This window comes from Staurois parvus, unplaced genomic scaffold (genome assembly GCF_062004578.1).
Source record: "Staurois parvus isolate SC_StPar_1 unplaced genomic scaffold, SC_StPar_1.0 ptg001349l, whole genome shotgun sequence".
Classification (NCBI taxonomy): domain Eukaryota; kingdom Metazoa; phylum Chordata; class Amphibia; order Anura; family Ranidae; genus Staurois; species Staurois parvus.
In genome coordinates, this window is record NW_028319145.1 from 4005212 (window position 1) to 4020379 (window position 15168).

The 15168-nt window shown below is 44.5% G+C and overlaps 2 protein-coding genes across 5 annotated transcripts in view; both read left to right on the forward strand.

Moving 5' to 3' along the window:
- The window catches only part of LOC149436740 (uncharacterized), a 28941-nt gene extending 18650 nt beyond the window's left edge, over window positions 1–10291 (forward strand). For 2 of the 4 annotated variants that reach the window (XM_089661544.1, XM_089661545.1), the window contains exon 8: window positions 4211–10291. In XM_089661544.1, coding sequence (XP_089517670.1) covers window positions 4211–6851 — 2641 coding nt within the window. In that variant the 3' untranslated portion in view covers window positions 6852–10291. The remainder of the gene's footprint in view (window positions 1–4210) is intronic. The other 2 variants (XM_089661546.1, XM_089661549.1) reach the window with 2 other exon arrangements.
- Window positions 10292–14627: 4336 nt separating this feature from the next.
- Window positions 14628–15168, forward strand: part of LOC149436741 (uncharacterized) — a 43797-nt gene continuing 43256 nt past the window's right edge. The window contains exon 1 of the mRNA XM_089661561.1: window positions 14628–14758. The gene's annotated coding sequence lies outside the window, so the exon portion shown is untranslated. The remainder of the gene's footprint in view (window positions 14759–15168) is intronic.

The following is a 15168-nucleotide window of genomic DNA, read 5'->3' on the forward strand; positions in this document are numbered from 1 at the left end:
CAGCCGCGCTTCCTGGACCGGATCGTCGTGGGACCGGAGCCAGGTAAGAGACAGCAGCCCCCTGCCCACCCCTGTACTTACCGTAGTTTCCCTTCTGTTGGAAGGGGGGGGGAGCCATCTGCAGACGTTGACTCGAGTATAAGCCGAGGGGGCCGTTTTTCAGCACAAAAAATGTGCTGAAAAATTCGGCTTATACTCGAGTATATACGGTATTTACAAAATTTTATAACAAAAACTAAGAAAAAACTTTTTTTTTTTCAAAATTTTCAGTGGTTTTTGGTTTGTTTAAGAAAAAATAAAAAACCCAGAGGTGATTAAATACCACCAAAATAAAGCTCTATCTATCACAAAAAAATGATAGAAATTTCATATGGGTACAGTGTTGCATGACCGTGCAATTGTCACTCAAAGTGTGACAGTGCTGAAAGCTGGAAATTGGCCTGGACAGGAAGGGGGTATAAGTGCCCTGTAGGCTTCTGGTTAAAGATATTTCATTCACTTTACATGCAATAACTCCCTTTGCAAACCCAGATATTCCCTTGTAGAAGCAGTGCTGATATAACCACTGTGCTACACATAGCCTGGGCAAGAGCAGAACTGTGAATGGGACCCATTAGGGTCCCCCCTCTACAGCAGCCTTTCTCAACCTTTTCAACATGGAGGAACCCTTGAAATAACTTTCTGGTCTCACGGACCCCTATTAATAATTACTATGGCTATAACTCATGATACATTAGTTTGATGGTCAGTGGGAAGAATACTCCTTACACTTGTGGTCATTGAGAAGAATGACCCCCTTACTGATAGCTAAAAAGATCAATGGTGTCAGTGGGAGCTCTTCTGAGAGGTGGAAATTGGTCATTGCTGAAAGAACCTCTGGCTGACTGCAGAAAACTACAGGAGGGGGTGGGGACAAGACCAGTCACCCTGCACAAGGAGAGAGAGCAGCAGTGGCTGGTCTTTATTACAGGAAACGGGAAGGTACAGAAGTTGCTTCATGTTGGATTACTGCTCAGATCTGAAAGAAATACTTAAAAGCCACCAAAAGTTAAATACAAATACACATGGCTCTTGTAAGCAGACAATATTTGTTCAGCTTTAAGCTACAGAGTAAATGGGAATAGGATAGCGGTGTGTCTGTAATTGTTCCTGTACTGTAAAGGGTAGATGAAGACTGATACATAAAGGAAACTTTTCCTAACAAATTACGGGGGATGCCATGGCTGATTCACTTCTTTAATATGCAATACTTTGATAACCCATAACAAGTATGGGGATTGAATTTATGACTACACTTATATAGAAAGGATGGAAGCTAGCAGATCATATCTTTGGAATGGTTTACTTTAACCACTTTATGTCCGGACACTTCCCCCCCCCTTCCTGTCCAGGCCAATTTTCAGCTTTCAGCACTATCACACTTTGAATGACAATTGCACGGTCATGCAACACTGTACCCTTATGATTTTTTTTTGCATTTTTTTGAGACAGATACAACTTTATTTTGGTGGTATTTATTCACCACTGGGATTTTTTTATTTTTTATTTTGCTATATAAATGAAAATGTCCAAAAATTATGAAGTGTTTTTTTTTCTAAAATTTTGCAAATAAATCATCTTTCTTCATAAATCTTGGCCAAAATGTATTCCGTTATCTTTTTAGTAAAAAAACAAATAATCCAAATTAGTTTATAACCAAAAATTATAATTTTTCAAAGACTTTTTTTTTTTTAATTTTAATTTTATTTTTTTAAATTATTATTTGTTTTTTGTTTTTTTAACATACTGTCACCCTAGCAGTACAGTGTCACCATGGTACTACTTGTGGGGGGTGATGAAGATTTTTATTTTTTTTTTACACTGATTGCTTTTACACCCATAAAGGCTGTAAAAGCAATCTTTTCTCCTTCTCTCTTGAGAAATACTGTGTTAGCTGTGATTGGTCACAGCTTGTCACATGGTACAGGGCTGTTGTGAATACCCTTGTACCATGTGATCTCTGTGATCATTCACAGATTTCACACGTAGTAAGCAATGATGTACTACTTGTGGGGGGTGATGAAGATTTTTTTTTTTTTTACACTGATTGCTTTTACACCCATAAAGGCTGTAAAAGCAATCTTTTCTCCTTCTCTCTTGAGAAATACTGTGTTAGCTTTGATTGGTCACAGCTTGTCACATGGTACAGGGCTGTTGTAGTGACATCTTGCTTACTCCTATTCATGTGACCACTGATTGGCCAATCAGTGATCACATGATCGAGACTTCACACAGAGGTCCCGTACAGCGATCGGTGTTCAGCTGTTTCCACCGGATCGCCATGCAGCGAGCTCCCAGGGAGTGCGCACAGTCCAAAATGGCGGGCGCCATTTATGAATGGCAACCCACCCCTGCACTGCCACCATCCGGCCGTTTTTATATACATGGGCCGGATGGGAAGTGGTTAAAACAATATTCCAGGAAAACACCCGAATACTTACATGAAATACATACCCAATTACTGTTTTAGCTGTCTTTGTTATTCTTTACAGCCAGTCCTGGTTTACACATTTTCCATATTGCACAGGCATAGTTTTACAATTATGGGCAAAATAAAAAAAATGACACACATAGCACTACCCACTTGGGGATTGCTGATGAATTTGGGTCCCCCTCTAGTCCTGCACAGCCAGTCACTCAACTTTTTCCACACAAGCACTCATCCGTAGGCAGAAATCAGTCCTTGAGCATTGGTTATGTTATTTTATTGAGGGGATTAGAACTTGGATAGGGTAAAGGGTGCATAGGATGCCCAAGGGAACTGACAACTGAGGACAACCTCTTGAACTATTCACAAGCTTCTCTTCTTGTACAGTCTATGTTTGAGTGTTAGCCAGAAGTTCCAGGTTGTACCACCCCAGACCCGAGATAAACTCCTCTTCACCCAGCAATCTGGAGACTTTCTTTCTGAGCAGGATCTGGCTCCTGTTCAAAGGAACAGGACTGGGACTCCTTTAAAAGTGGAAGAGCCTGCTCAGTAGCAGCAGGGTGGAACAGGTACACAGGCACTAGCAGAGGGCTAATCTGGTTTCCCACCAGAGTGCTCCTTCCCCTATCCTCCTAGGGGATGCAGGAGTACTCACTTAGATCCTCTCCTGAACCCCTCTATCAGGGGGCCAGAGAGTCCTGATTTTTCTTCCTTTCCACCTCCAGGTTCGCAGGCAGGCCTCATCCCACTAGGCTTCCTGGCAGCCTTCCTCCTCCAGCCTTACATCTTCCTACTCCACCCTCCTGCTACTGAGCAGGCTCTTCCACTTTTAAGGGAGTCCCAGCCCCCTGCCAAGCCTTCTGTTGAGGAATGGCTGAGGTCCCTTAAGAGTGCAACCAACCACTCCTCAGATCCACTCACTGCCTCCACGGCTCTCCTCTGAAAGCCTCAGAGCAGGGGAAAATTCCATAGGGCTGGCCTGCAGAGTCTCTCAGGCCTTACCAGAATTTAACCCCTCTGGCTATCTCACCTGAGCTGCTAATCAGCTCCTAACTAACCATTAGGGTCTAGCTCCCCCAAGCTAAACTAGGAGGGTGCTACACACATATAATGCGGACTACCAGAACGATTAACACAGTAGTTACTTCCCCCTGTAAAGTAGTTGTATTACTTGTTGGTCCCACTAGTAGATCTGTCATTATAACTTCCCTCAACAAAGTTACAATGCTCACCGTCTTATGTTCCTCATTGCTGACCCTGCCATGTGGTGATGTCCTTTAATTGTATGCCAGTCCTGACTAATGCTTGTTCCTGACTCCACTGCACAACCCCTGGCTTTCCTCTGTCCTTCACTCTCCCTGTGCTTTGTTGGACACTTCTGCTGCTCACCTGTTATGCTGGTGGCTACATGATGCTTTCAACCTCACCTTGCCCTGAGACTGGTCTATAGTTCTGGCATGCTGGTAGTCTGGTGCTATGTCCAAGGGTGCAACTGAGCAATGAGAGGGCAGGCTATAAGTGGAGTGCATATTATGTGGCTCAGACGGGGTCTTTTTAGATTTTATAGCCATGTGCTTAATTGTACTCCAGTTTCATTTATAACTACTAAAGGTGCTTGTGACATTATGCTGACACCTATCCAGGAGCAAGATTTTTGGCTTTTAACACTTTCACTGTGAAAATGGTTATTAATAACAGTTTCTAAAGAACAATGTGTCTCAATTGATTTTTTTTTGTCCACAGTCACCCACACAACAACCTCCGAATCACACGCATCCTTAAGTGTTTGGGGGAATTTGGCTACGAACATTACCAGGTCCCGCTGGTCAGGTTCTTTCTGGAGGAGACCTTGTGTCATGGTAATTTACAGAAAGTAAAAGAAAGTGCTCTGAGCTATTTCATGTTTACTGTAAAGAACAAAAGTGAGCGCAAGGAACTGGTGCTGTTTGCCTGGGAGAACTATGAACCAAAAGACCAGTTTATCTGGGGACCTGTGAAGACACTCCGAAAACTCCGACCTCCAGCACCTTCTCCTGTGGAAAAGTCTGATGATGGGTCAAAAGATGTGCAAGCACAGGATGAAATTCTAAGCGTCCAGAATAATGGTAGCTCAAAAGATGACAGTGGATTTCCAAATGAAGCCAGAGAATGTGAGCAAGAAAGTAAGGATGACAAGAAATCCCATTGGCTAATAAGATTATTATATTCATTAAATGTTTTACGTCTAGTAAATATCATATATCTGATTTTAGATTTTTACTGCTTCACAGACCATAGCCGCATTACCAGCAGTCCTGCAAATCGAAAAAAAAATAAAGAGCATAAAAGGACAGAAAAAACAGAGTCTGATAGCCAGCTGCCAGCGCATGACTCAGTAGAAAAAGAAAGTACATCACAAAGGACTGAAAACAAAAATGAGTATAAGGAGAACGAAGAGTCACCAGGAGTGCTTGTGTTAGAAGATGACAAGAAGAAAGGCGAGTCTAGCTCAGAAGAAAAGGATAAGAGGGAGCTACCAACAAAGGCTGGGCCAGAAGAAGGCAAGGATAATGGAAAGCAGTCAGCGCAGTGTGGAGCAGCAAATGAAGAGCCTATTAAAAAGCCACCACCAGATTGTGATTCAGGAGATAACGCTAAGAAAGAAGTGCCGCAAATGGAACTTCAGTCAGAAGATAAGAAGAATGAAGGGCCACGTACAGGTTCTAGGTCAAAAGATAAGGGGAATGGAAAACAACCAATGCAGCCTGGGGTAGCAGATGAAAATCATAAAAGAGGCCAACAAAGAAATTGTGAAAAAAAGGAGAAAGCAGGGTCACCAAAAAAGTCTGGCTCAGATGAAGACATGTTAAATGTCGAGCATCTAAAGCAACCTGGGTCAGCAAATGATATGGATAATAAAGGTCCAACAGCAGAATGTAACTTAGAAAATAGTGGAGAGAAAGAAGGGCCACAAATAAATGATAAGTCAGAAGAAGATAAGGATAAGAGGGAGCTACCAACAAAGGCTGGGCCAGAAGAAGGCAAGGATAATGGAGAGCAGTCAGCGCAATCTGGAGCAGCAAATGAACAGCCTAATAAAAAGCCACCACCAAAATATGATTCAAGCAATAACGCTAAGAAAGAAGTGCCGCCAATGAAACTTCAGTCAGAAGATAAGAAGAATGGAGGACCACTTACAGGTTCTGGGTCAAAAGACGACAAGGGGAATGGAAAACAACCAATGCAGCCTGGGGACATTGAGAAGGAGCTAACTGAGTCAGAGTCAAGAAAAGTCAGTGAAAATAGACAGTTAGAAGATGTCAAGAAGAAAGGCGAGTCTAGCTCAGAAGAAGATAAGGATAAGAGGGAGCTACCAACAAAGGCTGGGCCAGAAGAAGGCAAGGATAATGGAGAGCAGTCAGCGCAATCTGGAGCAGCAAATGAAGAGCCTAATAAAAAGCCATCACCAGAATGTGATTCAGGGGATAACACTAACAAAGAAGTGCCATCAATGGAATTTAATTCAGAAGATAAGAAGAATGGAGAGCCACTTACAGGTTCTGGGTCAAAAGACGACAAGGGGAATGGAAAACAACCAATGCAGCCTGGGGTAGCAGATGAAAATGATAAGAGAGGCCAACAAACAGATTGTGAAATGGGAGAAAACAAGGAGAAAGGAGGGCCATCAAAAAAGTCTGGCTCAGATGAAGACATATTAAAGTTTGAGCATCTAAAGCAACCTGGGTCAGCAGATGATATGGATAATAAAGATCCAACAGCAGAATATGACTTAGAAAAAAGCAGTGAGAAAGAAGGGCCACAAACAGAGTATAAGTCAGAAGATGGCAGGGAGAAAAGAGATCCAGAAATAGAGTCTAGGCCAGAAACTGACAGGGAGAATGGAGACCCACCGATGCAGCCTAGGCAAGAAGATGACGGGGAGAATGGAGACCCACTGATGCAGTCTAGGCCAGAAGATGACACGGAAAATAAAGAGCTACAAGGAGAATGTGAACTGGGAAATAACAAGAAGGGAGGGCCATCAGCAGAGTTTGGCTTAGGAGAAGACAAACAAAAAGAAGAGCATCTAATGCAATCTGGGTTGTCAAATGACAAGAATAATAAAGGTTCAACAGCAGAACGTGACTTAGAAAGTGTCAAGGAGAAAAGAGAACCAGAAATAGAGTCTAGGACAGAAACTGACAGGGAGAATGGAGACCCACCGATGCAGCCTAGGCAAGAAGATGACGGGGTGACTGGAGAGCAACCAATGCAGTCTAGGCCAGAAGATGACAAGGAAAATAAAGAGCAACAAGGAGAATGTGAATTGGGAAATAACAAGGAGAAGGCAGGGCCATCAACAGAGTCTGGCTCAGAAGAAGACAAACAAAAGAAGAGCATCTAATGCAATCTGGGTTGTCAAATGACAAGAATAATAAAGGTCCAACAGCAGAATGTGACTTAGAAACTGACAGGGAGCAAAGAGCCAGAAATACACAAATAGGCCCTGATTTAGTAAAGTGCATAAATGGCGTCTAGGCGCACTTCCGTAGGCTAAAGTCTACTTTTCATTGGAATCCGTCTACTTTAAGACAGCAAAGACATTTACTAAAGAAGAGTCTAACAAATAGATGTGAAAGTGAATTTACTAATGGACATAATAAGGGGGGGAGTGCCCTTCGGGCTAAGTCACACAATGGGCACAATTCACTACGCGGTATCTTACTGCATCTAAGTATGCGGTAGGATCCCGCACAGCATTTTTTCTAAGTTATTTTATCAAGTCATGTGGCCTTTTAGTAGTGAAAACCATGCAGCGTTCATGTTGCGGCCATCAGCGGAGTTCCCCACTGACAGCTGAATATAAAAGAAAGAATTGGTGGCAATTAAAAGAAAAAAAAACGTTCTGGGGTCCCCCCTCCCATCCATACCAAGCCCTTCGGGTCTGGTATGGATTTAGTGGGGAAGCCCCACACCAAATTTAAAAAAAAAAAGGCATGGGGCCCCCCCAAAAATCCATACCAGACCCATACTCATTCAACTACGGGGGGCTTACTAAAGGGGGCTTCCAGATTCCTATAAGCCCCCCGCCCGCTGACCCCCACAGGCCAGGATTGTGGGGAAGAGGCCCTTGACCCCATCAACATGAGGACAAGGTGCTTTGGGGAGGGGAGCCCCCCCTGCTGCAAAGCACCCCCTCATGTTGATGGCATGTGGCTTGGTATGGTTCAAGAGGGGGGGGGACGCTCGCTTGTCCCCCCCCCCCCCCTTTCCTGACCTGCCGGGCTGCATGCTTGGATAAGGGTCTGGTATGGATTTTGGGGGGGGACCCCACGCCATTTTTAAAAAAAAATGTTGGCATGGGGCTTCCCCTCAAAATCCAAACCAGACCTGAAGGGCTTGCTATGGATGGGAGGGGGGACCCCACGCATTTTTTTTTTTTTGTTGACCTTTTTGTTTCTTTTTAGATTCAGCTGTCAGTGGGGAACCCCCGCTGACAGCTAATGTCTCATAGTTTTTGGGGGACTCCGCGGCCCCCATTCCTTAACTATGACAGTACTGACAGATCCCAGTACATACTGCATGCCTGGACCACTACATACAGTAAATACCGCATGCCTTTAAAGATTTATTTCCTTTGTTGAATTGACTTTAGCCCCCGGTCACATCGGATGCGATTTGCATGCCAGGCAACTTGCAATTCGTTGGCCAAGTCGCACCCTATTGTCCACTATTAGGCTCCATTCACATCAAATCCGATTTTGAAATCGTGCAACTTACAGTGAAGTTGATTAGGTGAGATGCCAATTTCCTTGCGATTTGCAAGACATCTGACACAGACATGTACCACTTTTGAAATCGGTGTGGCTCCGACCAAGTCAGAACCGCACTGATATGACCGCTCTGATAGCGGACAATAGGTTGCGACTTGGCATGCGATTTGCAGGTCGCAGGACATGCAAATTGCATGCCAAGTTGCATCCAGTGTGAACCAGCCCTAATACCCCGGTCACATCAAATCCGATTTTGAAATCGTGCGACTTACACCCCGGTCACATCAAGCCTGACTGTGAAATCGTGCGACTTACAGTGAAGTCACATGATTTCAAGGTCAGGGGACATGCCGATTTCAAGTGCGATTTGCAAGACATCTGACACAGATGTCTATGCAAATCACACGAAAAGTAGTGCACGTACAACTTTAGAAATCGGTGCAGCTCCAACTTGATTTGACCGCTGTAATTGTGGACAATAGGGTGTGACTTGCCACGCGATTTGTAAGTCGCCTGTCATGCAAATCGCATGCCAAATCACACCCGATGTGCATGCACTACTTTTGTTGCGATTTGCATAGACATCTGTGTCAGATGTCTTGCAAATCGCAATGAAATCGACAAGTCACCCAATTTGAAATTGTGCGACTTTACTATAAGTCGCACAATTCTAAAATCAGCTTTGATGTGACCGGGGTGTAAGGTCTTTTTTATATTTGATTTCCCAAGTGTTTTTCTGATTTTCGGGAAATACCGCATACTAGCAATAGTGAATTGACATTTTCAGTGTCGCATGCGAGATGTGGTCATGTGACTGACTTAACTGATGCGATAAGCTTTAGTGAATTGTGCCCATAGTGCCAATAAATGTTGCCATGGGGTTCCCCTTCACATCCCTGTTCAATCTTCTGTTGTATGCCGCACAGGTACACTTGCTTTATTTCTGGCCATGCTAATGGACTCTGATTTGTGGGGCCTGTAGACCAGAACTGATACACATAGACGCACAACCAAGGGGGAACGCAGGTGGAAAGAGGATTGATGTCGGCTAATCAGGTGCAATCACTTTCTCAGATTAAATGAATGACAGTGGTGGGTGTGGACATTATTGGGCGTGGGGCCTTGTTTGGGCCGAGCCAAATCCAACCTATGTTATATAAAGGGCTGCGGTAGCCAGGGTGGCTTCTGCTATTAGGCCAGGTTATTTTCAGCAAGTCCTTGCCTGTGGTGGGGTTTTTTTTGGGGGGGGAAGAGATATTGTGCCGAATTGCCCCAGACCCCACTCATTCTGTGTTTTGATGTGAGCTGTAAATGTTTTGCATTTTGTCCTTCTATAGTGTGTTTTGGTGTGTATTATCCTGCAATGATCGTGCTTATGATTTGTGAGCATCAGCTGATACCAGGGGCGGACTGACAACTCATGGGGCCCCACGGGCAATAGAGGATCATGGGGCCCCTGTGTCCTTCCCCAAACTCAAAAAAGCTTATGAAAAAGGTACCAGGGGCATCTTATGGGGCCCCCTAATGACCCCGGGCCCTCAGGCAGTGCCCGAGTTTGCAAATGGTCAGTCCGCCCCTGGCTGATACTTGCCTTGTTCGTAATCCTAACAAATGTCAATTGCTCTGCTCTTACAGCTCCTAACGTGGATAGAATTTGCTTGCTTCTTTAGACCGAAATGCAGCTTTTTGCCAAACCTAATCAGAAATGTATGTGTGGGGGACTTGGGGAGGTGGGAGGTGTTGGTTGTGATATTTGCGCTTTATTATGCTGTTTTATTTAGATTTTTTTGATCTTGGGACTTTTTAGTGGATAGATAATCTTGAATCTACCCAACTGATGGTGTGTGCTAAGTTTATTGCCCTGAAAATGTCATATCAACAGTTTGCTGCTGTACCCTGTTAAAGCACTGTTTATTAGAAGGTGTGATCTTTTCGACTGTAAGCTCTTGTGAGCAAGGCCATTCTATTTTAGCAACATCAATCCTACTGGTTTCTTTTCCCCAAAAAATTGAATGTACTTACTGGTTGCTGCTGTCAAAATAAAGGTTGACTATGTACTGCATCAATTAAATCTTTGCTCTATGTATTGCTTGAATTTTTTGTTGATTGCATATTCTAGTTGAATGTATTCAAACCCACACCACTTTTTTGACCTATATAATAGTATGCACAAATATTTAGATTGCAGATATGCAAGTATTTGCAGCATGCCCAACCAAAAGCACCCTATTGCACCACCAGACTGAATGTTATGTACCAATGAATGCAGCCAATGGATAAGTAGTGTTCCTGTCAGGATCCTGTCCATGGCAGAAGTTCTGGAAGATCTGGCTTTTCTGCCAGTACTCTGCATGGCTGCAGAAGCACACATCAGCCTCAGTTTGGTGCCAGACGGCCTTTATAAGGAGGTACATCACTTTCTCAAATTGCTGGATGATCTCTAGCTCCCTGTGCCCTGTTCCTGTTTCCTGTGATTCTGACCCGTGATTTCCTGTTACCGAGACGGCTTGCTCCTGGACCTGTCGACTCTGCTTTACCCCTGATCTGACCTCGGCTTGGCTTACGGATATTCTCTCTCTCTCTCCCGCTCCTCTGTGTATGACCTCGGCTATCCCATCTGACTACGTCCGCTCTGATTCTCACCTGGTACCTGACCTTGGCTTGAACCGACTACCTAGTAAACATCTGAATCCCGGAAGGGCTTGCATACCATGCAAAGGCGCCTCCTGTCTGCAGACCTATCTCCGTGAACCAGCTGCACTTCTGAGTGGACCACCAACCAGCACTCCTACATGTGACCTGTGCAACTTTGGTCCTGACTCCCGCTGTCCCACTCTAAGGGGAGTCCGGAACATAGCCGCAAGGGCAGCCCTCTCTCCATTAGCCTCCATCACCAGGTACGTAATAGTTCCATGTGTAGCTAGCCATCATTTTGAAACAATCTTCCTAACAGTAATAATTTGGGACTTCAATGTGTTTTGCCTTTGGCCCTGTACCGCAAAAGAACATATATTCGCCAATGTCACATCGGCAATCAGGCATACAGGGAAAACCGCTATGCTGATATGAAAAAGGAGGTTAAGGAAATGCTGCAGCTGGGGGTGATTCAGAAGTCCCACAGTGCCTGGGCATCCCTCGTAGTCCTGGTCCCCAAAAAGGATCAGACGACCAGGTTCTGTGTGGACTATCAGAAGTTGAATGCCATCACCACTGCAGATGTCTACCCCATGCCCCGGATCGATGAACTGTTGGATAGGCTGGCGGCTGCCTGCTATATCACAATCATGGATCTGAGCAGGGGGTACTGGCAAATTCCTCTGGCACCTGAGGCTCTGGAAAAGTCTACCTTCATCACCCCATTCAGCTTGTTCAAATTTACTGTTATGCCATTTGGGATGAAGAGTGCCCCAGCTACCTTCCAGAGAGTCATAAATGATTTACTGGAGAGGCTGGAACCCTTTGTAGTAGCCTACCCGGACGACATCGTCGTGTTCAGCCCTACCTGGAAGAACATCTGGTGCATCTGTCACAGGTTCTGGAAAAAGTGACAGCCGCCAATCTGACTGTGAAACCCAGTAAGTGTCAGATAGGCATGACAGATGTCCAGTATTTGGGACACCAGGTAGGAAGAGGACCCCTGAGACCTGAGAGAGGGAAGGTTGAGGCCAGCCTGGCCTGGCCTGTCCTACCCCTAAAACCAAAAAGCAGGTTATGTCATTCCTGGGGATGGCTGGTTACTATAAGAAGTTTGTATGTAACTATAGTAGCCTGGCAAAACCTTTGACTGACTTGGCCAAAAAGAAACTACCCAAGGTAGACACCAGATTGTGAGAAGGCATTTCAGACCTTGAAGGAGGTGCTGGCTAGCGCCCTTGTGCTACAGGCTCCAGACTTCACCCGCCATTTCCTAGTGGAGACGGATGCCTCTGCATATGGATTGGGTGCAGTCCTGAGCCAGGTGGGTGGTGCAGGAGAGGAACACCCCATCTTCTACCTGAGCCGGAAGCTGCTTCCCCGGGAGTGTCTTGCGATCATGTGGTTTCTCCAGAAGTTTGAAATGTACCTTTTATGGGCAGCACTTCATGGTGATCACAATCCTCTGAGCTGGTTAAATCGTGTTGCTGGGAAGAATGGCAAATTACTTCTGTGGAGCCTAATTCTTCAGCAATACAATTTCACCATACAGCATAAGAAGGGCAGCAACCATGGCAACGCTGATCGGTTATCAAGACAAGTCGAGCCAACAGGAGTCAGTTGCGTCAAGAGGGAAATTGCAGTTCCCTCCCATGCAACCACCTGAGGGGGGAGGTGTAAAGATTATGCACAGTAGAGACATGGAAGCTGTACGCGACAGCCATCTTGTTAAGGTCTCAGCCATTTTGTTTTTCATGAACAATCACCTTTCTCCCCTCCTCTTGCAAATGTTATTTGTAGCTGTAAGTTGTAACAAAACTTCAAAAGAGCCTCTTATCTTAAATAAAACACAAATAGAGGCAGTTCCAGAGCTGTAAACCGCTAATTAGGCTTGGCAGGATGTCTATATTGCAAAGATACTTTCCTCTGCCCTATCGTAAAACAATAACTCAGTCAGTTGTCACACATGACCCGTTAGGCCATTAGAGCTCTAGGAATGCAGAATGTGCCATAAAACGTCTATTCCACATGTAACAATTCATAAAATTCAACAGGAACTAGGGCACATTAATATTAGGTATATATTTGGAGAGATCATTTATTTCTGAGCCAAACAAGGTCATACGTGACTATGTTAGTACATAGAAGAGAGGAGAACAGTCTCTTCCCTCCTGAGTGACAAAGGTGCTCTGTGTTTGGTATCCCTGGGTTTGAAATATAATTCTGAATATTAATCTGCCAGTTGCTAGAATGCCACCTGAACATATTGGAGGTTATTAATATTAGTGTGAAATTGTAGTTACGACTTGGTCATAAACTTGGTGACCTCCTAGAACCCATCCCCAAATTGGATGATTGGTCAGTTGTCAGGCGACACCCCTTTAATATCATAGAAAAGGACTGACAGACCTGGAGAAGGGAGCTTTCGTTTAACATCAATCAAGAAACATCTAACGGACTTGAGAGCCAAGGCAACATTTTTTTCTTGGACAATTGGACTCGGCTAAACGAGGACTTTGCAAGTATTCTGCCTTCTTAACTCCTTTCTTTTATTTCTCTGTTGCATTATTGTTCTCTTTATGTCTTTGTAACCTCTTTTTCTGTAAATATTTTAATCACACCATTTTGACCTTTTTAGTAATAAACCCACTTTTATGAAAAGTGTTGAAACTGTCTCTAAAGCTTTTAATGCAAACTAAAGAATCCCTGTCTCTTGAAGAGCGCTACTGTGTGTGATAATCCTCTGAACATACCTGTCTGTGGTAACAGTGTGTGTTACAGACGCTTATCCTAATATCATAGTGTTATTGCTAGGATTTGTGAGTTCTTCTTTCTCTGTAAAAAGGTGGTGGTGGCAGTGTGAAGGGTTAATTGCGCAATTAACCTAACCCAGTGACAATCGCTCTCAGGCTGCTGGCACACAGGTTGTGGTCTTGCGAGCTGGAAAATCTTTGTGCAGGGTGCAGCTGAGAGTGGCATTGTTACGCAAGTGACAGCTCGGTGTGAGATTGGCTGCTCCTTTGTCACGAGTTGGTGAGAAGAGCAGGGGTTGGGCGTCGCGTTCCATCACAGTATGCTAACACCTTAAAAGTTCCCTTCACTGGAACTAAGGGGCTAAGCCCAACCCCTGAAAAATAACCCCACACCATAATCCCCCCTCCACCAACCTTTACAATTGGTACAATGCAGTCAGGCAAATACCATTCTCCTGGCAACCGCCAAACCCAGACACGTCCATGGGATTGCCAGACAGAGAAGCATGATTCGTCACTCCAGAGAATACGTCTCCACTGCTCTAGAGTCCAGTGGCGGCGTGCTTTGCACCACGGAATCCGCCGCTTTGCATTGCACTTGGTGATGTAAGGCTTGGATGCAGCTGAAGCTCTCTCTTTGCACTGTTGTTGTGCTAAGCTGAAGGCCACACCAAGTTTGGAGGTCTTTAGCTACTGACTCTGCAGACAGTTGACCGTGGAATATTTAGTAGCCAGGAAATGTCATGGATGGACTTATTGCACAGGTGACAACCTATCACGGGACCACGCTTGGAGTCACTGAGTTCCTGAGAGCGACCCGTTGTAAATGTTTGTAGAAGCCGTCTGCGTGCCAAGGGACTTGATTTAATACACCTGTGGCCATGGAGGTGATTGGAACACCTGAATCCAATGATTCTTCTATTTGGGAGGCTGAGTGTTTCCTGGACCCTGGTTATACAATGAGTGTTTCGTATAAACCACGCCCAGTAGATTGGAACAGAAAGTGAAAGCTGAATTTAGTATGACTGTGCTGAGTCGGGGTCACGGACAAAAGTTTCTTTTCTCCAACGTACAAGGACAGCAAAGAATCCACATTGTTGGAAACGCATTGGGCTCTCTCCCGGAGGGGTTTTGGTGTCGCCGGATAACAGGTAGGACTGCTGCTGAGGATAATTAAACAAGAATTTGATCTGTTCACAATTACAAGATGAGGAAACAGTATCTGTTGTCACTTGCACAGTTGTCAGTGTTAGAAAATAATATCCAGGGAAATCTATTCTCAGGGGAATTCCCTTTTAGAAAGATGTCCCCAATAAAAGATGTCCCCATTGGAACATTTCTTTATACTTTTTATTCTAGGGACAGCTCTAAAATTCTGAATTTCCCCATACTCACTTTCTTGGTGAAAGTGGTCACCAGTTCAAATAGCGGGGCGAATCTCCCTAATGGGGACACAGGCAGCAATAAAAAATGACAGGGAGTCTAACCTTTCCTTACTCTATCCAGAACTAAAAAAAGGTTTTATCTAGAGATACACTTTAACTTTCTTATACTTTCACTG